Source organism: Pseudophryne corroboree, chromosome 6 (genome assembly GCF_028390025.1).
Source record: "Pseudophryne corroboree isolate aPseCor3 chromosome 6, aPseCor3.hap2, whole genome shotgun sequence".
NCBI lineage: Eukaryota > Metazoa > Chordata > Amphibia > Anura > Myobatrachidae > Pseudophryne > Pseudophryne corroboree.
This window is the reverse complement of record NC_086449.1, coordinates 330,968,219-330,993,140: the sequence shown is the minus strand read 5'-3', so window position 1 is coordinate 330,993,140 and position 24,922 is coordinate 330,968,219. Positions and strand designations below refer to the sequence as shown.

General features: G+C 43.9%; 1 protein-coding gene across 1 annotated transcript in view; it reads right to left on the bottom strand.

The window, feature by feature from the left end:
• The window catches only part of LOC134934561 (protein ERGIC-53-like), a 177,053-nt gene that overhangs the window by 100,869 nt on the left and 51,262 nt on the right, over positions 1-24,922 (bottom strand). Inside the window, exon 9 of the mRNA XM_063929976.1 lies at positions 21,054-21,153. Coding sequence (XP_063786046.1) covers positions 21,054-21,153 — 100 coding nt within the window. The remainder of the gene's footprint in view (positions 1-21,053; positions 21,154-24,922) is intronic.

Here is a 24,922-nt window from a genome sequence, read left to right as displayed (position 1 = left end):
TTTATCGCAATGCCCCTTCAAGAACATCACTGTCAAAGTGGGCGCCAGCCAAATCCAGAGCATAGTGACTAGAAAAAGTGTGAACGGCCAGGTGGCTACTGTACATGTCTTTCATTGATACCCGAGCGTCCTTAACCCAGGAAGTTGCAACAACACTGATTGAGTGTGCCTTCAGATTTTATGGAACTTTATGACCACTTTCCTCATACACAAAAATAATTAGCTCCTTGATCCACCTGGCAATAGTTTGCTTCATGGGTGCACCACCTTTCTTTATGTGTACATGTAAAACAAATACTTTGTTTTCCAAAAGTTTTTCACTCCTGTCCAAATAGACAAAAAGTGCTTGTAATAAGTTCAGCATATGCAACCTTTCTTCCTTCACTTTTAGGTTGCGGGAAAGATGAGGACCAAAAAAAAAAATCTTCTGGTTTAATGAAACGCTGACACTATCTTTGGTAAAGAAGCTGTATTTGTTCTTAGAACGTCTTTATCTGGCAAGATATTAAGATATGGGCAGAAAAGGCCCATAACACTTGTAATTCACTGACCCTTCTGGCTGAAGTTCAGTATCCGATTCGGATCCCATAGGGCTAGGACTGATTTGACTTGAGGCCGTATTCTTTTCATAGCTTGACAGAAACCTTTGACAAAATTGTCTTCAGACAGTTTCCCATCCAGCAACATGCTCAAGGCAACCTGTACCTTAATGGTTGACACAGTCAGACCCTTCTTAACCCATCATATAGAAACTGTAATATTTGGGGTCTTTCAACTCTCATGACATCAAATTCAGATTCAGCCCATGAGATAAAGGTATTCCAGATCCTATAATAAATTAGAGGATAACTTCTTGCTTGCTTGCTTAAGAAACTGAATAACTTGTTCAGACAATTCTTTTCTTCTTAATAGTTCACATTCAATTTCCATATCATCAAATGAAAATTTTTCAAGTTTAGATAGAATATTAGCCCCTGGTATAATAGACCTGGTGTGAGTGGTAATATACATGGACTCTCTGCTACCATACTCACCACTGTTGGGAACCACACTCTCCTTGGCCAGTAAGGAAGAATTATCACTTCTACAGTACTTGCTTTTTTCTGTGTTTTTTTGTTGTTGTTGTTGTTGTTGTTGTTGTTTTGTTTTTTTTATTACATAAGCAATCATAGGAATAAAGGAGGGAACATATTCCAGTGTGATATTCCATGTTAGGGAGACGATGACTAATCCGCTTGTTCACAGTGGGTGGTACCTAGAAAATAAGATATTTTTTTTAAATTAATATTATTATTTTTTTGATGAGTGTCCATTAGATCCACCTGGGACCGTCCAAACCATATTACAATTTCTTGAAATATCTTTGCGTCCACCTCCTATTCTCCTGGCAACACCTAGTGTCTGCTGAGAAAGTCTGCAACAAAGTTGTCTTTTCCTGGTACATACAGAGCTTACAGAGAACTGAGATGACACTCTGCCCAGTCTAAAAACTATTGTCACATCTAACAGCATTCGACTCTTGGTCTTGGTGCCACCTTGTCTATTTAAACACGGTACCACTGCCACGTTGTCTGAGAATACTTTTAGTCGGCTTTATGCGTTCCAAACTGTCCTCATCTTGCTGGTTTGAAGTACTTATCTTCTTCTGAGGAGTCCAGAAACCTTGACAATCTTATTGCAATAGACACACTACCCAACCTGTTGCACTTGCATCGATTGTAAATACCAAGTAGTGGTGTTCTGCCAAGGGAGTTCTATAATTAGATCCGAACTGGTTTATCAAGACAAAGTCTCTTGTAGCTTCACATAGTTTTAACTGTTAATTCAAGAAGGTTCCTGCTCGGCTGTACTTCAGCAAGTTCTATTGTAACTTTCTCATCCTCCATCTTGCCCAAAGGATATGTCTATGTTTGAGGATATTATTCCCAGCAAACGTAATCCAGTATGTAATGTCACCATGTCACATTCTTGTACCAATGCAGCCAGTACTTGAATATTTCCACACATCTCTTATTACAGAGAGACTACATACTGTAGTATCCACTTGTACCCCCAAGAACTGTATTTGTCAAAGTGGATTTAACTGACTTTTCTCCCAGTTTGTTATCCTTCTGTAATACTGAGGGATCTGTACACAGCATCCTTCATTGTTTATTTTGACTTTTCAGCAACATACTGTAGTAAGTTGTTCAAACACATCCAAACTTCTATCCCTTGTGTTCTTATAAGCAATAAGTGTAAATGTTCTTGGGGATGTTGTCAATCCGAAGGGAAGACACGTGAACTGAAGATGTTTACCCTTGGATGCAGAATCGGAGATATTTTCAATGTTCCCTGCATACCAGAACATGAGAATAGGCATCTTTTAGATGTATTGATGCTATAGAATGTTCCTCTTGATAAATGACTTGATGGGTAATATCCACCCCATCATAAATGATTCCAAATATATATCATTTTTATTGTGAACAAAGTGACTTGTACCACATTTATAACAAACAATAGTAAAGGGAATTGGTACTTTAGATTTTAGATTTGACATCCTCAATAAAACTTTTTAAAACAGTCAAAATAGATTTCAGTGTTTCCATAGGAAACCTAATCTTCACCAAGCGGTCTTGAGATCCAGAATAGTTCTGAACCCCCTGTGTACTTTTCTAAAAAGAAATATACGAGAGTAAAGCCTTCATTTATCTCGGATGACTGGACAAACTCTCTACACCCTTTGAGTTAATTTCTGTATACTGTCATAGCACTGTGACTTTCAAGTTCACAACTGTAACCTTAGTTTTCACAAAATGATTCCTTCTTAGAACCCCAGCAATTCCATCCAATACCTTTGAGATACTACATCCTGAACTCATCTGTTCTGCACAGATTCCTGTCAATGCCTGACAAATTTCAAAAGACTGCCCCCTATTGGCACAGATGCAGGAGAAGGTTTGCAAAGGAGCGTAATAGGGAATTGTGCATTGTGTAGTATTGAAGTAAAAAGGTTTTTTGTTACGCTCCGGCTGAGGGTCGCAGTTTGTACATCGACCCATGGTCGTACGGCAGATAGGTAACAAGTACCTATACGTCGTGCGATTGGACCGCATGTTTGTGGGTGTGATACATAGCACAACTTGATACCCCTTTTACGAGCTTTTGCGTAAAATTGCGGTATCATTAGCGCTGTGTAGAGCATACGCAAGTGTGATTTGTGTATAAAAAGTGCATAGGGAGTTTTCGCTGGTTCCTCTCAGGAAAATCTCCAGTGGTGGATATTTGCTGGGAGAGGTAAGTCACTCCTAACACTTCCAGTAAATAGAAACCAATAGGGACCTCACTGGGTACGCGGTGGTCACTATTGGAGTGAGTCGTGGTACTTGGCGGAGAAGGAGTGGGTGAAAGCGCTCTAAGAACTTTTACCGTCTATCCGTGTCGTGCAATTGGGGATTGTGTAAAAGGAAAAAGTCACGATGGGATCCAATTGCACAAGCGGTGGACGTATGGTAGCCAGGGTTCAGGCAGAAGAGTTGGGATCGAGAAGGTCAGAATTGCGGCCGAGAGGGTCAGCAAGGTATATTATGTGTGGGAAATATGGTCCACACACTGAAGACTTTTTGTCTGAATGGGTACGTATGACTGACAAAGATAGGGTACCATTCCCTAGGGTGGGCAGCTTTGAACCAGAGATATTGCAGAACTTAAGGATAAGGATATGTCTGATAAAATCCAGAAAACAAAGGGTCAGACATACAAATTGTTTAAACCTGTGGCAGCAAGAGGGGTTGGTGAGTTTGATCCTAAGGTATTGCAGGTGGTATGTCTAACCAAAGTCATATAAGACAAGAACGGAAATATAAGAACTGTTTGAACTTGTAGCAACAATAAACAAGTAGGAAGAAAAAAAAAGAGAATGCAAGTACACCGCCTTATGTAGATGTGGAAGCAGTTACGGCCAGCATACAAACTATAGAAAATAATAAAAATATGAAAAATATGACTGTAACCTATATATGTACTAATGAATGTTGAAGTTTTATTTAGGAGGAGAAGGTGACCTGATTGTTTTCAGCCATTTCTCATGCACTCAGAGGAGTATCCAACCGGTAAAAGGAGAGCAGTAGCCCTTGGGGGGGAAGTGGCTGAGACCAGTGGAACTGGTAAGTATGGTATCATTCGTGTACATATATAGTAAAACCCCCAAAAAATAAAACAAAAATCAAGAAAGTAATGTCAGAAATGGAGAAGGAAAAAAAACCTGTCCGCACATTAGTATTTGCCAGTAGGAAATCGGACAGAGACAAGGTAACCCCCGGGTATTTCTTTCAGTTACCATATAAGAAGTATTTATTCCTAGTAATGCCCCTAGTCAAGATGAGCTCGGAAATGTTTGTTGGACCATGTACAGACCCTTAATACGGGATGAGAAGGATTGAATGAATACTTCGCATGACCTAGAAGCTTGTTAAAAATGTTTTTTTTTTTGTCTTTTGCAGTAATAGAAAACTCTCCATCTGGATAAGATCACTGGTAAACACTAATTCAGCAAATGGGAGGGCTCAATAAGGCATTGAGGGTCAGGGTGCAGACTTCTTTGCAAAATTGGAAAGGGGTCACAGTAGCTAATCTTAGAGAGTGTGCTATTGAACATCACAAGAATAGTGCTAGGCGCAAAGAACAACAGGTGGAGAGGTTGAGGATGGTAAGTATACTGGCACATACAGGATAGACCCATCAGTCCAAACCCCAGATCCCTAATGGTCAGTAATATGTTACACTTGTAGGATGGAAGGGCATTTAGCCAGAGATTGTAGGAGTAGTAGAACACATAGTCAATATAGACCCCCTAGACAGAAAACACAAGCCACATTATTAAACACATAGACGGCGGGACCAAGGGACATATTGTAAGGAATCATAAGCCATATAGAAAACACAGATTTGGCTAATGGGAAGAACAAAATAAATGCAACATTACCCTTTGACAAAACTTGCTGGGGTTAAGATGGGGCCTCTAAACTTTTGCTTCTTTTTCCTAGCAGAAATGGCCCCTAATTAACTTAACAGGAGCTTTGTTAGATATGATATACATATAATGTGCTCCCACTCAGGAAGTACAAGTATGTTGGATACCCACGACGACTAATGTCACATTTCACTGTTCTAGATTCATGTCCATCACAGGTAGAGGAAATTATCTCACAGATACCGGGTTCCCTACGAACTTAGGATGGACAGGACACTGGATTGATGGCTGGGATAGTCCCAGTAGAGATATGACACATAGAATTTTTTTTTTGGGGTATAGACAGTAGAGAATCACTTCCCCGTAGTGCCCAATCCAGTTGTCAATTTTTTATAAAATCTTCTCCACCTCTACAAACTCATCTGTCACCAACCTCTATTCTGTTTCTCTACAGTTTCCTCTTCATCTTTTGCATTCACACAGGGTGGTACAATACATGGATCCAATTACAGTTCAAACTCCACATGCCTAGGTCCTTCAGAATTTCTGCCCAAACCCAGTATATCCCAACAGCATGATAACACCAGTATTACTGCAGTGTGCCTTGTCGTGCACAAAGGGTGGAGGAAGGATGAGAATACTGGTGAAGGGAAATGTTGTATAGGCACTGATATGCCTGTTGGTGAATGGCAAACCTGACATTTTCTTTTTCATTTTCTTCTTCTTTCTCTCCTCTAGAGATGTTTCTCTTTTTTTTTTAGTTATGCTCATGATACTCTACATTGCAAACACACAACAGTTAAATTAAGATACACATTTGTGTTCCCTACAGGAAAAGGAGGTCTGGATGTCGAAGGGGTATGGTTAGGAGTCCCCAGGACTCTGGAGAGGTGGACACGGTAAGCCAGTGGCCCCCAGAGCATATCTCCCAAGCCTAGCTGAGGCAGCATATGGTCTGACTCACCTAGGGTAAGGAAGGTATGTGCAAGCTGGTAAGAGCCTACTGGAGTGCACCAGGGTTTTCTTCTCATACAGGTGAGAAAGCAATGACCTGTCTTACTTGCTTGAGGAAGAATATTGGTAAGGCAATACCAACAGAGCCATCCCATATCCCTCCTGCAGGCGGATATTTTCAGGAAATACATATCGACTTTGTACAGTTAACACCCTTTAGGAATTATTGTTATGTATTGGTGTGCACTGATGTTTTCTCAAACTCGGTAGAGGCATTTCCCTGCCGCCACGGATGCTGCTGTGTTTACCGCAAAGAAAAAAATTGCATAGAAATTTGTGTGTAGATAATGGTACCCCTAGAAGTAGGAGCAAAGCTTGAAATTGTACTATTGTGATCATAGATACTGCTACTAGTATTATGTAGCATCGGAACCACTCCCAGATCTTCACTTAACGAATCACCCTCTTCGAAATTTGTTTTTGTTTTGGTATTTGTGTTTTGTTTTTGGAAGACAACCCCATGTCATGATTGATCCGCACAATGATCAGAAATACACCAATGAGGTGACAGTACAGTACTTTATCGAGATGAGCCAGCATTTGAGAACTTGACAAAAGAACTTGAAACTGTTGATTGCTGGTATGCCAAATACTAACTGTCTTGATTGTGAACCAAGAGACTGTGTGATTGTTCTTACGCTCAGGTTGCCTAATAGACAGATGGGAAGGACCCTCTCAAGTTTTGTTGACAGCACTATCCCAGTGAAAGTAGCCGAGAGAGAGACTTGGGTCCACGATTCCCATTGCAGGAAAGTCGGTAGTCCGGAAGGAACTCATAAATGGAGTGAGATCGCAAAAGTATCACCAGAGACTCTGTTCCGTGAAGACTGAGAGGCGACACTGTTGAACACTACCTGAGCGTACTAAAGGATTGCAGAAAGACCAGTCATTGTAATTGATTTGTTATGAACAAGAGTTGTTTTGTTCTATTTCTCTTTTCTCTCTTTCCCACTGACAAACATTTTTTTTCAGGACATTCTATTTTTGCGAGGTTTTTTTTTTATGAGGAGTCGAGTGTGGGACTGAAACTGGTTCTGGAGGAAGGAGTGATTTCCTTGTAGGATCCCAGGATTAGCCGATCAGTTTGTTAAAGCCAGAGAAAAATCAAAAGTCTAGTAGTTATGGAGTTCGGAGGTAACCAGGAACAATCAGACAATGGCTATTCACACATTGCAGATAAAGAGCTCATTAATATATGTGGAAGAAAGGTTTATGAGTGGCTCTCCCCGAACTCCGAAGGTTTATGTTATTTAGGAAGGACACTACTTATAACCCTTGTTCAATTATTAAACAGACTTAGCATACATTCCAGAAATGGAAACAATGTTCAGAAAAGGATAGGAATATGTAGATCATGAAAATTTTACATGTCACTTTCATGATTTGTGTCTTCTTCATCTACCCAGCAGAACCTCAATCGAATCCAAACGTCAGTGTACAAAGACGTAGGTACATGTATGTGTGAAATGTTCATTGAAAATCAGACATTATAGGCCAAAGAACTGCTCCAGCATACTCTATAGGTTGAATGTTGTCCCACACCCAACCAGTGGTCCCGTGACCACCGAGTGAATATAGAGGATGTCTCGTCCTCCTCCCTGTCTTCCCCAAATATAGTCAAGTGTCTGATTTACGAAATGAATACATACTTGTGTCTAGGTCACCGATTATTGTCTGAAATATTTTTTTTCTTATGTTAATAAATGATGGCAGTTATTGTTTACTGCCAAGGGTGGACTGTCGAAGTCAAAAAAATATTACATAGAAAGAACATACAGACTCTACACATATAAGTCGCTATGCTTGCAAATACGCGCAGCGAGCACAGCAATATATAGTAACATACGCATTTATACGGACATGCCACAGAGATGGATTCGACACTTATTTCATACAGCACATAATTATAATAATATCAAGCGCCAGACATCATAATGATTTAAAATTATATAATGGAGTAATGTCATGTATGTGTATTATTTGAACGAAGCAAGATAGACCTGTCATATTTGGTAGTAAAGCAACCAGATTAATGTGTAGATTCACTTGATACTTGTTATTACGTTGTAGGACATTGCAACAAATAGTTATGATTAAATGTATGAAAGCTAAAATCACTCTTATTGGGACAATAGACATTTACAGAAACAGGTGGTGGGCAGGAAACTCATGCCAGCCCTTTGGATGTCTTCAAGGCTGAACCTGTTTAGCATACGAACAGACCAGTGACTCATCATGAATGAGAAAGTTCCCTCCCTTAAACTAGATAACACATTACAGAGACACACAATTGCTAGTTGCTGTTTTTGTCCCAGACGATGATGGAGGTGCTTCTAGACCAGTTCCTGTATTTATTTACAGAGAGAGAGAGTGATATGGAGGGAAGACTTTTATACGAGAAAGATATGGTGATGTATTTGCTGAACTGTAACTGTATGTATTTTGTATTAACTGATTACTGTATAAATTGTAACCATGGCCCTCATTCCGAGTTGTTTGCTCGGTAAAAATCTTCGCATCGCAGCGATTTTCCGCTTAATGCGCATGCGCAATGTTCGCACTGCGACTGCGCCAAGTAAATTTGCTATGCACTTAGGAATTTTACTCACGGCATTTTCATCGTTCTGGCGATCGTAATGTGATTGACAGGAAATGGGTGTTACTGGGCGGAAACAGGCCGTTTTATGGGCGTGTGGGAAAAAACGATACCGTTTCCGGAAAAAACGCAGGAGTGGCCGGAGAAACGGAGGAGTGTCTGGGCGAACGCTGGGTGTGTTTGTGACGTCAAACCAGGAACGACAAGCACTGAACTGATCGCAGATGCCGAGTAAGTCTGAAGCTACTCAGAAACTGCTACGAGGTGTGTAATCGCAATATTGCGAATACTTCGTTCGCAATTTTGAGATGCTAAGATTCACTCCCAGTAGGCGGCGGCTTAGCGTGAGCAACTCTGCTAAAATCGCCTTGCGAGCGAACAACTCGGAATGAGGGCCCATGTAACTATATGTATACTGTACATTGTGATATACTGAATACATATACTTTTAATAACAAATATATACATCAATGAGCGTTGGAACTCAGATAATGTGTGGGTGTATTGTTTTCTCTTATGGGATGCAGTTTTTGTGATGTATAGCGCACATTCATGGCACATGGTAATAAGATGTGCAGGCGTCTACAATATATATTAGAGCAGGCATTTTAAATATTTGTTAGAAAACAATTTGGTATTTACATTTATACAGTAAAAACTCTGGCGCAAACATTAGTATGACAGGAAAGGCTCTGCATCCTGACTTCTATACACAGCACAAATAAATGAGGTTTCTTATAAGTTTTCTTCTTAGCTCCAATGCTGGAGACACAATGCAGCACAGGATGCTAACCAGACTATATCCTGACTAACACTATATTAATATAATTATATATATAATATATTATTATTTTTATTATTTTTTTGGGGGGAGGGGCACATACAGGCTTTTGCGGAGAAGGCTCTCCTTCATATTGCCATAGGCTTGTAGCATAAATTAGAGGGACCAGCAGCTCATTATTTCTCGGTGCACAGTGCCATTTTCTCTGCCTCTAACTTGGGGCGGGCATATGTTCAGACTATCTTCCTGGGACAGCCACCAGCCATCTCATGCACCTCTGCCGGCTGCTCTGCGGGACCAGAGCCAGGAAGCATAGAAACACATGCGGTTGCAATGGAGAGAGGAAAGCCAGCAGCGATCCGGCTTTATAAAATGTAAAAACAGGAACTTACTTGACTGGCCTTTAAATCTGCTGTGCACCAGCCTCTCCCCAGGGTGCCACCCCATCCAGACTGCGGCTACCAAGAGACGCATACTCTGGGTATAGATAATGAGGTAGCCCTTGGAAAAAAAAAAATAACAAACAACTACACTGTCCTGACTAGGTGACAGGAAAAAAGACTAAGGAGGAAGGGGAGGAGTAGCTCTATATACCATAAAGCTAGGTACACACTATACAATTATTGGGCCGATTTGCCAATAACTGGGACATGGGCCTGATTTATTGTAAAGTGTGTAAGAAAGATTCAGAAAAATCTTCAGATATTGAGCAGTATGTGTGTGTTCTCAATAATCTGCCCAAATTTCCTATGTTTTCCTCTCACTATATCATCCTCCTTGTAGGCGGACATATGCAAATGCAGTGTGACGTGGCAGAAAATTAATAACTGGAAAAAAAATCTTTAAGTGTGTAGCTCAGATATTTTTGCCTACAATTTCCTGAAAAATCGTCCAATTGTCGAGCAGACCAAAAAAAAAATCTGCCAGTGTGCACCTAGCTTCTGTGGGCTGCCCCTGAAGTGTGAAAAAACTTCCTATCTAGAACTAAGGGGATGGGATGCAATCCCAGAGTAATGGCAGCCATGAAGTAGTGTAGAAGAAAGGGAAATTGCGGGTGCACACCATACTTGCCTACTTTTGAAAAAGCTTTTCAGGGAGATGTGACAGTAACACCTATCAGCGTGGGCGTGTACTGCTACATCTGAGAGGCGTGTCATAAAATTACTTACAGCCAAATGTAAATGAGCCCCAAAGTCAGTAAGATCTATTTGTTGAAGAAAAGACACTGTTATATTGCAGGATTTGTTCATGTATTGTGTTTTACAAGAGGTTCCATATACTGTAAGTGGCCATGAGAAACCTTATTTAAAATGCATATAGCCATAGGGATCATTGTGCCTTATAACCAATGCAGGGAAATGGCACTGATGATCCCATTTGAATGTATATATCTCTGATTTATTTTCCCCCCCAAAAAAAACAGCTGTATACTGGGGGTAAGGTGCAATCAGGGAGATAGCTGGTCTATTTAGGGAGTCAGGGAGATTGCTACTATTTCAGGGAGTCTCATGCAGAATGGGGGAGGGTAGACAACTATGGTGCACACTAGAGATGAGCGGGTTCGGTTCCTCGGAATCCGAACCCGCCCGAATTTCATGTTTTTTTTCACGGGTCCGAGCGACTCGGATCTTCCCGCCTTGCTCGGTTAACCCGAGCGCGCCCGAACGTCATCATGACGCTGTCGGATTCTCGCGAGACTCGGATTCTATATAAGGAGCCGCGCGTCGCCGCCATTTTCACACGTGCATTGAGATTGATAGGGAGAGGACGTGGCTGGCGTCCTCTCCATTTAGATTAGGGTTGAGAGAGAGAGAGAGAGATTGACCTGAGGCTGTGATACTGTAGAAGAGAGTGCAGAGTTTAGTGACTGACGACCACAGTGACCACCAGACAGTGCAGTTGTTTGTTTTATTTAATATATCCGTTCTCTGCCTGAAAAAAACGATACACACAGTGACTCAGTCACATACCATATCTGTGTGCACTGCTCAGCCCAGTGTGCTGCATCAATGTATATATATATCTGACTGTGCTCAGCTCACACAGCTTATAATTGTGGGGGAGACTGGGGAGCACTGCAGTGCCAGTTATAGGTTATAGCAGGAGCCAGGAGTACATAATATTATATTAAAATTAAACAGTGCACACTTTTGCTGCAGGAGTGCCACTGCCAGTGTGACTAGTGACCAGTGACCTGACCACCAGTATATATAATATTAGTAGTATACTATCTCTTTATCAACCAGTCTATATTAGCAGCAGACACAGTACAGTGCGGTAGTTCACGGCTGTGGCTACCTCTGTGTCGGCACTCGGCAGCCCGTCCATAATTGTATATACCACCTAACCGTGGTTTTTTTTTCTTTCTTTATAGTCATACTAGTTACGAGTATACTATCTCTTTATCAACCAGTCTATGTTAGCAGCAGACACAGTACAGTGCGGTAGTTCACGGCTGTGGCTACCTCTGTGTCGGCACTCGGCAGCCCGTCCATAATTGTATATACCACCAAACCGTGGTTTTTTTTTCTTTCTTTATACATACATACTAGTTACGAGTATACTATCTCTTTATCAACCAGTCTATATATTAGCAGCAGACACAGTACAGTGCGGTAGTTCACGGCTGTGGCTACCTCTGTGTCGGCACTCGGCAGCCCGTCCATAATTGTATATACCACCTAACCGTGGTTTTTTTTTCTTTCTTTATACATACATACTAGTTACGAGTATACTATCTCTTTATCAACCAGTCTATATATTAGCAGCAGACACAGTACAGTGCGGTAGTTCACGGCTGTGGCTACCTCTGTGTCGGCACTCGGCAGCCCGTCCATAATTGTATATACCACCTAACCGTGGTTTTTTTTTCTTTCTTTATACATACATACTAGTTACGAGTATACTATCTCTTTATCAACCAGTCTATATATTAGCAGCAGACACAGTACAGTGCGGTAGTTCACGGCTGTGGCTACCTCTGTGTCGGCACTCGGCAGCCCGTCCATAATTGTATATACCACCTAACCGTGGTTTTTTTTTCTTTCTTTATAGTCATACTAGTTACGAGTATACTATCTCTTTATCAACCAGTCTATATTAGCAGCAGACACAGTACAGTGCGGTAGTTCACGGCTGTGGCTACCTCTGTGTCGGCACTCGGCAGCCCGTCCATAATTGTATATACCACCTAACCGTGTTTTTTTTTTCTTTCTTTATACATACATACTAGTTACGAGTATACTATCTCTTTATCAACCAGTCTATATATTAGCAGCAGACACATTACAGTGCGGTAGTTCACGGCTGTGGCTACCTCTGTGTCGGCACTCGGCAGCCCGTCCATAATTGTATATACCACCTAACCGTGGTTTTTTTTTCTTTCTTTATAGTCATACTAGTTACGAGTATACTATCTCTTTATCAACCAGTCTATATATTAGCAGCAGACACAGTACAGTGCGGTAGTTCACGGCTGTGGCTACCTCTGTGTCGGCACTCGGCAGCCCGTCCATAATTGTATATACCACCTAACCGTGGTTTTTTTTTCTTTCTTTATACATACATACTAGTTACGAGTATACTATCTCTTTATCAACCAGTCTATATATTAGCAGCAGACACAGTACAGTGCGGTAGTTCACGGCTGTTGCTACCTCTGTGTCGGCACTCGGCAGCCCGTCCATAATTGTATATACCACCTAACCGTGGTTTTTTTTTCTTTCTTTATACATACATACTAGTTACGAGTATACTATCTCTTTATCAACCAGTCTATATATTAGCAGCAGACACAGTACAGTGCGGTAGTTCACGGCTGTGGCTACCTCTGTGTCGGCACTCGGCAGCCCGTCCATAATTGTATATACCACCTAACCGTGGTTTTTTTTTCTTTCTTTATACATACATACTAGTTACGAGTATACTATCTCTTTATCAACCAGTCTATATATTAGCAGCAGACACAGTACAGTGCGGTAGTTCACGGCTGTGGCTACCTCTGTGTCGGCACTCGGCAGCCCGTCCATAATTGTATATACCACCTAACCGTGGTTTTTTTTTCTTTCTTTATAGTCATACTAGTTACGAGTATACTATCTCTTTATCAACCAGTCTATATAAGCAGCAGACACAGTACAGTGCGGTAGTTCACGGCTGTGGCTACCTCTGTGTCTGCACTCGGCAGGCAGTCCATAATTGTATACTAGTATCCATCTCCATTGTTTACCTGAGGTGCCTTTTAGTTGTGCCTATTAAAATATGGAGAACAAAAATGTTGAGGTTCCAAAATTAGGGAAAGATCAAGATCCACTTCCACCTCGTGCTGAAGCTGCTGCCACTAGTCATGGCCGAGACGATGAAATGCCAGCAACGTCGTCTGCCAAGGCCGATGCCCAATGTCATAGTACAGAGCATGTCAAATCCAAAACACCAAATATCAGAAAAAAAAGGACTCCAAAACCTAAAATAAAATTGTCGGAGGAGAAGCGTAAACTTGCCAATATGCCATTTACGACACGGAGTGGCAAGGAACGGCTGAGGCCCTGGCCTATGTTCATGGCTAGTGGTTCAGCTTCACATGAGGATGGAAGCACTCAGCCTCTCGCTAGAAAAATGAAAAGACTCAAGCTGGCAAAAGCAGCACAGCAAAGAACTGTGCATTCTTCGAAATCCCAAATCCACAAGGAGAGTCCAATTGTGTCGGTTGCGATGCCTGACCTTCCCAACACTGGACGTGAAGAGCATGCGCCTTCCACCATTTGCACGCCCCCTGCAAGTGCTGGAAGGAGCACCCGCAGTCCAGTTCCTGATAGTCAGATTGAAGATGTCAGTGTTGAAGTACACCAGGATGAGGAGGATATGGGTGTTGCTGGGGAGGAAATTGACCAGGAGGATTCTGATGGTGAGGTGGTTTGTTTAAGTCAGGCACCCGGGGAGACACCTGTTGTCCGTGGGAGGAATATGGCCGTTGACATGCCAGGTGAAAATACCAAAAAAATCAGCTCTTCGGTGTGGAGGTATTTCACCAGAAATGCGGACAACAGGTGTCAAGCCGTGTGTTCCCTTTGTCAAGCTGTAATAAGTAGGGGTAAGGACGTTAACCACCTCGGAACATCCTCCCTTATACGTCACCTGCAGCGCATTCATAATAAGTCAGTGACAAGTTCAAAAACTTTGGGTGACAGCGGAAGCAGTCCACTGACCAGTAAATCCCTTCCTCTTGTAACCAAGCTCACGCAAACCACCCCACCAACTCCCTCAGTGTCAATTTCCTCCTTCCCCAGGAATGCCAATAGTCCTGCAGGCCATGTCACTGGCAATTCTGACGAGTCCTCTCCTGCCTGGGATTCCTCCGATGCATCCTTGCGTGTAACGCCTACTGCTGCTGGCGCTGCTGTTGTTGCCGCTGGGAGTCGATGGTCATCCCAGAGGGGAAGTCGTAAGCCCACTTGTACTACTTCCAGTAAGCAATTGACTGTTCAACAGTCCTTTGCGAGGAAGATGAAATATCACAGCAGTCATCCTACTGCAAAGCGGATAACTGAGTCCTTGACAAGTATGTTGGTGTTAGACGTGCGTCCGGTATCCGCCGTTAGTTCACAGGGAACTAGACAATTTATTGAGGCAGTGTGCCCCCGTTACCAAATACCATCTAGGTTCCACTTCTCTAGGCAGGCGATACCGAGAATGTACACGGACGTCAGAAAAAGACTCACCAGTGTCCTAAAAAATGCAGTTGTACCCAATGTCCACTTAACCACGGACATGTGGACAAGTGGAGCAGGGCAGGGTCAGTACTATATGACTGTGACAGCCCACTGGGTAGATGTATGGACTCCCGCCGCAAGAACAGCAGCGGCGGCACCAGTAGCAGCATCTCGCAAACGCCAACTCTTTCCTAGGCAGGCTACGCTTTGTATCACCGCTTTCCAGAATACGCACACAGCTGAAAACCTCTTACGGCAACTGAGGAAGATCATCGCGGAATGGCTTACCCCAATTGGACTCTCCTGTGGATTTGTGGCATCGGACAACGCCAGCAATATTGTGTGTGCATTAAATATGGGCAAATTCCAGCACGTCCCATGTTTTGCACATACCTTGAATTTGGTGGTGCAGAATTTTTTAAAAAACGACAGGGGCGTGCAAGAGATGCTGTCGGTGGCCAGAAGAATTGCGGGACACTTTCGGCGTACAGGCACCACGTACAGAAGACTGGAGCACCACCAAAAACTACTGAACCTGCCCTGCCATCATCTGAAGCAAGAAGTGGTAACGAGGTGGAATTCAACCCTCTATATGCTTCAGAGGTTGGAGGAGCAGCAAAAGGCCATTCAAGCCTATACAATTGAGCACGATATAGTAGGTGGAATGCACCTGTCTCAAGCGCAGTGGAGAATGATTTCAACGTTGTGCAAGGTTCTGATGCCCTTTGAACTTGCCACACGTGAAGTCAGTTCAGACACTGCCAGCCTGAGTCAGGTCATTCCCCTCATCAGGCTTTTGCAGAAGAAGCTGGAGACATTGAAGGAGGAGCTAACACGGAGCGATTCCGCTAGGCATGTGGGACTTGTGGATGGAGCCCTTAATTCGCTTAACAAGGATTCACGGGTGGTCAATCTGTTGAAATCAGAGCACTACATTTTGGCCACCGTGCTCGATCCTAGATTTAAAGCCTACCTTGGATCTCTCTTTCCGGCAGACACAAGTCTGCTGGGGTTGAAAGACCTGCTGGTGACAAAATTGTCAAGTCAAGCGGAACGCGACCTGTCAACATCTCCTCCTTCACATTCTCCCGCAACTGGGGGTGCGAGGAAAAGGCTCAGAATTCCGAGCCCACCCGCTGGCGGTGATGCAGGGCAGTCTGGAGCGACTGCTGATGCTGACATCTGGTCCGGACTGAAGGACCTGACAACGATTACGGACATGTCGTCTACTGTCACTGCATATGATTCTCTCAACATTGATAGAATGGTGGAGGATTATATGAGTGACCGCATCCAAGTAGGCACGTCACACAGTCCGTACTTATACTGGCAGGAAAAAGAGGCAATTTGGAGGCCCTTGCACAAACTGGCTTTATTCTACCTAAGTTGCCCTCCCACAAGTGTGTACTCCGAAAGAGTGTTTAGTGCCGCCGCTCACCTTGTCAGCAATCGGCGTACGAGGTTACATCCAGAAAATGTGGAGAAGATGATGTTCATTAAAATGAATTATAATCAATTCCTCCGCGGAGACATTGACCAGCAGCAATTGCCTCCACAAAGTACACAGGGAGCTGAGATGGTGGATTCCAGTGGGGACGAATTGATAATCTGTGAGGAGGGGGATGTACACGGTGATATATCGGAGGGTGATGATGAGGTGGACATCTTGCCTCTGTAGAGCCAGTTTGTGCAAGGAGAGATTAATTGCTTCTTTTTTGGGGGGGTCCAAACCAACCCGTCATATCAGTCACAGTCGTGTGGCAGACCCTGTCACTGAAATGATGGGTTGGTTAAAGTGTGCATGTCCTGTTTTGTTTATACAACATAAGGGTGGGTGGGAGGGCCCAAGGACAATTCCATCTTGCACCTCTTTTTTCTTTTCTTTTTCTTTGCATCATGTGCTGATTGGGGAGGGTTTTTTGGAAGGGACATCCTGCGTGACACTGCAGTGCCACTCCTAAATGGGCCCGGTGTTTGTGTCGGCCACTAGGGTCGCTAATCTTACTCACACAGTCAGCTACCTCATTGCGCCTCTTTTTTTCTTTGCGTCATGTGCTGTTTGGGGAGGGTTTTTTGGAAGGGACATCCTGCGTGACACTGCAGTGCCACTCCTAGATGGGCCCGGTGTTTGTGTCGGCCACTAGGGTCGCTAATCTTACTCACACAGCTACCTCATTGCGCCTCTTTTTTTCTTTGCGTCATGTGCTGTTTGGGGAGGGTTTTTTGGAAGGGACATCCTGCGTGACACTGCAGTGCCACTCCTAGATGGGCCCGGTGTTTGTGTCGGCCACTAGGGTCGCTAATCTTACTCACACAGCTACCTCATTGCGCCTCTTTTTTTCTTTGCGTCATGTGCTGTTTGGGGAGGGTTTTTTGGAAGGGCCATCCTGCGTGACACTGCAGTGCCACTCCTAGATGGGCCCGGTGTTTGTGTCGGCCACTAGGGTCGCTAATCTTACTCACACAGCTACCTCATTGCGCCTCTTTTTTTCTTTGCGTCATGTGCTGTTTGGGGAGGGTTTTTTGGAAGGGACATCCTGCGTGACACTGCAGTGCCACTCCTAGATGGGCCCGGTGTTTGTGTCGGCCACTAGGGTCGCTTATCTTACTCACACAGCGACCTCGGTGCAAAGTTTAGGACTAAAAATAATATTGTGAGGTGTGAGGTATTCAGAATAGACTGAAAATGAGTGTAAATTATGGTTTTTGAGGTTAATAATACTTTGGGATCAAAATGACCCCCAAATTCTATGATTTAAGCTGTTTTTTAGTGTTTTTTGAAAAAAACACCCGAATCCAAAACACACCCGAATCCGACAAAAAAAATTCGGTGAGGTTTTGCCAAAACGCGTTCGAACCCAAAACACGGCCGCGGAACCGAACCCAAAACCAAAACACAAAACCCGAAAAATTTCAGGCGCTCATCTCTAGTGCACACTCTAAGGGGTAAACTTTACGAAGATGGGAGAACTTCTATTTAAGATGGGGTGTTGCCCATAGCAACCAGTCAGATTTTACATCTCATTTATCTAGCACCTTCTAGAAGATAATACCTGGAATCTGATTGGTTGCTATGGGCAACATCGCATCTTAAATAGAACTCCCATCTTAGTAAATATACCCCTAAGAATCAGAACAATTATAATGAACTCTAGGCTTTGTCCAGGTGGGATGTGCAGGGATGTGGTACTGTGAATTACATAATGCTACTCTGTTTCCACACATTACACAGAGAGGACTGGGCCATGATGATGTAATGTAAAGTGAGTTATGTCAGAACAACCCCCACCTACTTCGTTGGAGAAGTGGGCAGGATCCAGTAAGATTGTCTACTCTCCCAGGAGAAATGTGTCCCTTTGCTATAGCATGAATTCCATACATTAAATAGATTGGATCATAAAAACCGGCATCCTCATGACTAGTCTATTATAGATGAAACTGGGAGATAAGAAATTAGACTGCAGTAAAGGGAGAGGGCAGTTTGATTCTTTCTTGCAAATATTGTTGCCATGGTTTTACTTGTGAAGATGTATTAGAAAAATACTCGTTTGTCTTGAATCAAATATTTACCAACATATTCGCTATTATTTATTCCAGCACTGATCCAACAATTTTCAAAGATACTGAAAATGTGAATAATTATAATATTGTTAGAAAAACGCTGAAGTAAAGCAATTATACTGATTTATCACTAGGTGGCAGAGGAAAGCCACTCAATGTACAGTATTCTCCTTAGCCAAGTGTTGCTCATAATCAACGATTTATAGCCAACAATAATTACATAATGAATAGTAATTAAGCCGAGCAGTATGTTATGAATCCAGATAACAGTTATGTCTTGTTAGGTTGCTGCACAGACTGGTGCATAAGTGTCTGCACTACAAATGAAATAGAAAAGTAAAAGAATACCTCTTTTCCACTGTAGTCCTGGGTCTGACTCAAGATTTTGAACACAGGGGTAAATGTATTATACCCGCTATAATGTTTCCTGTTTCGCCTCTGTACCAAGGCAAAGCAGAAAGCTACATCGAAAAGATGTATTAGCATCTTGTCTGCCGAAGTGTGGGAGTGAAACCCCCCTCACTCTAGCGATCGCTGTTAGAGCACACAGCACATCAGCCTATTGCTGATGCGCTGTGTCTCTCCTCCCGGCTGGCTCCAGTGCGCATGTGCAAGATCTCGCTATTCACACGGCAGCCGCCACAGCCAGGGACAGTGCTGTCCCTCAATGACTCCTGCAGTTGTCATAATCAATAGCTGCAGGTGTCAGAACGGTCAGTGCAACTGACCAATCACACATTGGCCTGCATATCGACGTGCTATGTTTTAGATAGCAGCGCTGATATAAACAGAGGTGCATAGTACACCACCGCTGTAATACGTGGGGAAGAAGCACTATCAGTACACATAATGGGGGGAATTCCAATGTTTGAAAAGTCAGTTGGGTGTCTGTTTTTTTCTGTCTATTAGATAGGATAAAACAGACACCCAACTGACTTTTCAAACAATTGAATATCCCCCAATGTGCGCTGATACCACTTCTCCCCATATCGACGCTTCTTACATCTATCCCACAGTTCCAAATCGGGTCAGACACAGGACAGCCCCATTTCTACCGCCTGGATGAGTGCCGTTCACACTGCATGCAGGTGCAGTACCGGCACTTGGAGATGACGCTATCTTTATGCACCGGGAGAGCTGCGCTCCCCATCCTGTAATCAGGTCCCTGGTCAGACGACCGGGTTACTTGTTTACACTGCAGCTCACCCAGGACCTTCTGAGGTAAAACCAAGCTAGGTGCCAGGGAAGAATTCCCAGGTGACTGGACCAGGGTGAACTCTTTTCAATTGACCTAAATCCGAGGTTGCTGTGCAAATTACAGTGTAAAAATAAAGCAGCCAGTATTTACCCTGCACAGAAACAATATAACCCATCCAATTCTAAATCTCCCTGCACATGATACATCTGCCCCACCTGCACTGCAGTGATGTCATAGGATGCGGAGGCACTGATTTTATATATATATATCAGTCGCTGTATCAATATTGAAACGTCGCTGTATCAATATTGTCTGCAGTGAGTCATTGGAGTGCCGCACCTATCGCTGGTGGTAACTGTTCTTTGTGAGGGCACCCAATGCTGTTAATTTATTAGAAGGGTATGCCGTACCTTTGCGCACCAGTATATATATATATATATATATATATATATATATTTATTCAATGCAACACCCAGCCCAGCGGCCCCTTGTCTCATCCGGGTGTCTGGGACAGTGTAGGCGCCTGGGATTGTGCCGCTGCTGCTGGCTGGGAGGGCGGAGGAAGGAGAGGGAAGAGCGCTGGCCTCCGTTGCTGCAGCACGCACCACAACACCACCGCCTTCAGGGCCACTGCTGCTATAGCCGAAATGGCTCCAGCGCCAGTCACTACCGGGTCCTGCCGCCGCTACCGCCTGCTGCGTATTGGTGATTGGACAGCGGATCCAGCACTGACATGGGCATGGTGTCCCTGTCAACGAGGCACTTGTAGAAGTGCCCCCCTGCCCAAAGCATGCATCTCCATGAAAATGGGGGCGTGGTGAGAATCCACGTCCCCTGACTTGGGGCACGCCCCCGTTTGCCATGTCGTGCACCCCTGCCCCCCCTGCCCAAAGCGTTAGTCTCCATGGAAATGGGGCATACCGCAAATCAGGGGACGCACTTGGACGCAGCTACCGTGTGTACTGCTTCTATTTCTGAATCGGGCCCATAGTAAAGACAGTTCTGATGTCCTCTCACTCACTGGAAAATAGAAACAAGGGAGTGCACCTTTGGAATATATTATAGCAGCTTGGACACACAGGCGCCTCTAAGCTGGCACTTTTATGTGTGCCCTATAGATGATCTACAGTAGGTGCATCAATGTAAAACCAAGATATTTTGTGGTACACATCAGTTTTATTTAAACATATAACAGTTCGGTGCTGCTTGCTGCAAATGTCACGCTTGCTTGGACTACTTACCCGTAGAGTTCTTTTATAAAATGAGATCTTTACCCTGAATGGGCGTATTGTGTTCCGGAAATTTTCCACACAAGTACCTAGGGCTTGACTTGAGCCATCACTATAATAAAACAATTATGGATGTAAAATTTAAAGAAGGATTACAAGAAATGTTCATAGCAAAAGCACAAAGGTTACCAATGAAATGGGAATTGCTATTGTAATTGTTCTAGTTATGAAACTAGGAGTCCGCTGCATAACCTGGAGCCTGTGGGGCTTAATATGTTTTTTAATATCTATTTGTAGAGATGGAGCTGGAAGTAGTAAAAGAACCATTTTGTTGTTGTTTTGTATTACTTTATGACACTTTATATGCCTGCTGCTTTGTCTCATGTCTGCCATACTTACCGTAAGCATTATTTTTCTATTTTTCCTATGTTGGGTTGTAATCTTTAAAACTTCAATAAAAAATGCTGCATTTTTTTTTTTTTTTAAAGAACCACCATTGTAGAAAGTGCATCAGCTATGGGGCCCTGGGGTTAGGGAGTCTCGGAGTGGGCACACACCCTACAACCACTGTAGTGACACCACAGCCTGCACACTGCGAAAATCACAAAGGAAGTGCAGTGAAGATGACATGTATTTTCACTGCTCTTCTGTATCTTTCCAAAGTGGGGTTCATGGTAGGAGGAACAGCATTACCAGGGCCCTCCCTACATTTGGCTGTGTGGCCCACAATGTAGCGATCTGGCAGTGGGAGGTAGCAAACTGGAGTTGGAGAGAAGCTGGAATCAAAAATGATAACTACAGATGTTGAAACTGGAGCTCCTTTTTGTTTTTCTTTTTGTTTTTAACGGCTAATAAGGTTTAAAAAAAAAACACCTTATTAACTGTGTCTTTGTTTTATTCCTTGTTACAAATATTGGGGGTAATTCTGAGTTGATCGCAGCAGCAAGTTTGTTAGCAATTGGGCAAAACCATGTGCACTGCAGGGGGGGCAGATATAACATTTGCAGAGATAGTTAGATTTGGGTGGGTTATTTTGTTTCTGTACAAGGTAAATACTGGCTGCTTTATTTTTACACTGCAATTTAGATTTCAGATTGAACACACCGCACCCAAATCTAACTCTCTCTGCACATGTTATATCTGCCCCCCCTGCAGTGCACATGATTTTGCCCAACTGCTAACAAAGTTCCTGCTGCGATCAACTCAGAATTACCCCCATTGGGGGTACTTCCAAGTTGATCGCAGCAGGATTTTTGATAGCAACATATAACATGTGCAGAGAGAGTTAGATTTGGGTTGGGTGTGTTCAATCTGCAATCTAATTTGCAGTGTAAAAATAAAGCAGCCAGTTTTTACCCTGCACAGAAACAAAATAACCCACCCAAATCTTACTCTCTCTACACATGTTATATCCGCCACCCCTGCAGTGCACATGGTTTTGCCCAATTGCTATCAAAAATCCTGCTGCGATCAACTTGGAATTACCTCCCTTATACGTTTATTCTTGGAGTGAAGGAATGAACACCAAAGGTATTGCATATTATGTATATACAATATATTTTCAATAAAATACTTATTTCTATATCATTAGACTATCCTTTTCTCAGTGAGTAAAGGAATAGATCTCCATCTTAGATGTAAATTTACTAATATGGGAGTTCTATTTAGATGAGATATTGCCCATAGCAACCAATCAGATTCTGCTTCTCATTTATCTCACACCTTCTAGAATATAATACCTGGAATCCGATTGGTTGCTATGGGCAACATCTCATCTTAAATAGAACTCCCATGTTAGTAAATTTCCCTCTTAGATTGTTCACCCCCATTCAGAGCCCTTAATACCACTGCAAACTGTGGATTAAATCTATCATCCTCTACTCTGCAGCACTGTTGGTAAAACATAAGGATCTTGGTGTCCTGCGGCATCTGGTACCAACAGATCCTTTAACCTCCGCTGTGAGGTAAAGCTGTCGTGGATCAGACTTCCAACACATACTGTAGACTGGATTGAAATCCAGTGAGTTTGGAAGCCATGGCAACATCTAGAACTCTTCATCATGTCCCTCAAACCATTCTTGAACATTCAGGAAGCTAGGTAGGGTGCATTTTAATACTTTATGAGACCACTTCCATTGGAGAATATCAATGCTGTGAAAGGATGTACCTGGTCTGCAATGAATTAACATCCACATGAATGACTGGATTCAGGGATTCCCAGGAGAATAGTGCCCAAACCATTACATAAGGGCGTATCTACTGTTTGGCGAGGATGGCACTCGCCAGGGGAGCGGCCGAGAGGGTGCTGTCTGTGATCAAAGCTCAGCGATGCACTCTATCAGAAGCATCAGCGCTGCCTGAGAGGAGGGGGCAACAGCGAGTACTGCCTGACAATATGAAAGGGAGCATGCGTGGGGGGGAGTGGCACTCGCATATGAGGGGTGCACCGTGGGGGGGGAGGGGCAGCAACCGCGGGACCTTGCAGCATGCACACACAGTACAGGATCTTGCAGCATGCACACACAGTACAGGCTGTTTGATGCTGCAACTGTTCCACTACTGCCTGTCAATGTACAGTATGACAGGCAGTGGAGCAGCTCTGTCTGAAAGCCTATAGTGTACACCACAGTACAGTCTCTGTAATGTACCTCAGGGGACTCTCTCTCAGCCACAGCAGGCACCAGGCAGAGGATCAGATGTCCAACAAGCTCCTCCCCCTCCCTGCTGTCAGAAGTGGAACAGAGCAGCAGAGACTATACAGCAGCTCCCAGTGACCCCTCCCTCTCCCCTTAGCTCATCCCTACCGTGACCGGTGGTGAGGTGACTACTGGGAGATTTCCATAGTGACTCGGAGCTCAGTGGCTGAAAACTTGGAGTCTGGAGAGGAGAGCAGTCTGGATAGAAGAAGAGCCTGAGGGGTGACAGCAACAGCATCTTGGAAGGTTTGGCCCCAGGGAATCAATTGGGAGAAGTAATTTTTTTTAATTATTGTTATTATATGTACATCTTAAAATACTTAGCCTACCTGTAACCCCCCTCAGTGTCCCTGCCCTCAGCCTCCCTATAATTCCCCCTCAGCGTCCCTGCCCTCAGCCTCCCTATAATTCCCCCTCAGTGTCCCTGCCCTCACCCTCCCTATAATTCCCCCTCAGTGTCCCTGCCGTCACCCACCCTATAATTTTCCCTCAGTGTCCCTGCCTTCAGCCTCCCTATAATTCCCCCTCAGTGTCCCTGCCGTCACCCACCCTATAATTTCCCCTCAGTATCCCTGCCCTCAGCCTCCCTATAATTCCACCTCAGTGTCCGTGCCCTCACCCACCCTATAATTCCCCCTCAGTGTCCCTGCCCTCACCCTCCCTATAATTCCCCCTCAGTGTCCCTGCCCTCACCCACCCTATAATTACCCCTCAGTGTCCCTGCCCTCAGCCTCCCTATGATTCCCCCTCAGTGTCCGTGCCCTCACCCACCCTATAATTACCCCTCAGTGTCCCTGCCCTCAGCCTTCCCATAATTCCCCCTCAGTGTCCCTTCCCTCACCCACCCTATAATTCCCACTCAGTATCACTGCCCTCACCTTCTCCTGTAACTCCCCCTCAGTGTCCCTGCTTCACCCTCCCTCGGTGTCTCTGCCCTCACCCACCCTATAATAACTACCCCTCAATGTTCCTGCCCTCACCCTCCCTATAATTCCCCCTCAGTATCACTGCCCTCGCCCTCTCCTGTAACTCCCCCTCAGTGTCCCTGCCTCACCCTCCCTCAGTGTCCCTGCTCTCACCCACCCTATAATAACTACCCCTTAATGTTCCTGCCCTCACCCTCCCTATAACTCCCCCTCAGTGTACCTGCCCTCACCCACCCTATAATTCCCCTCAGTATCCCTA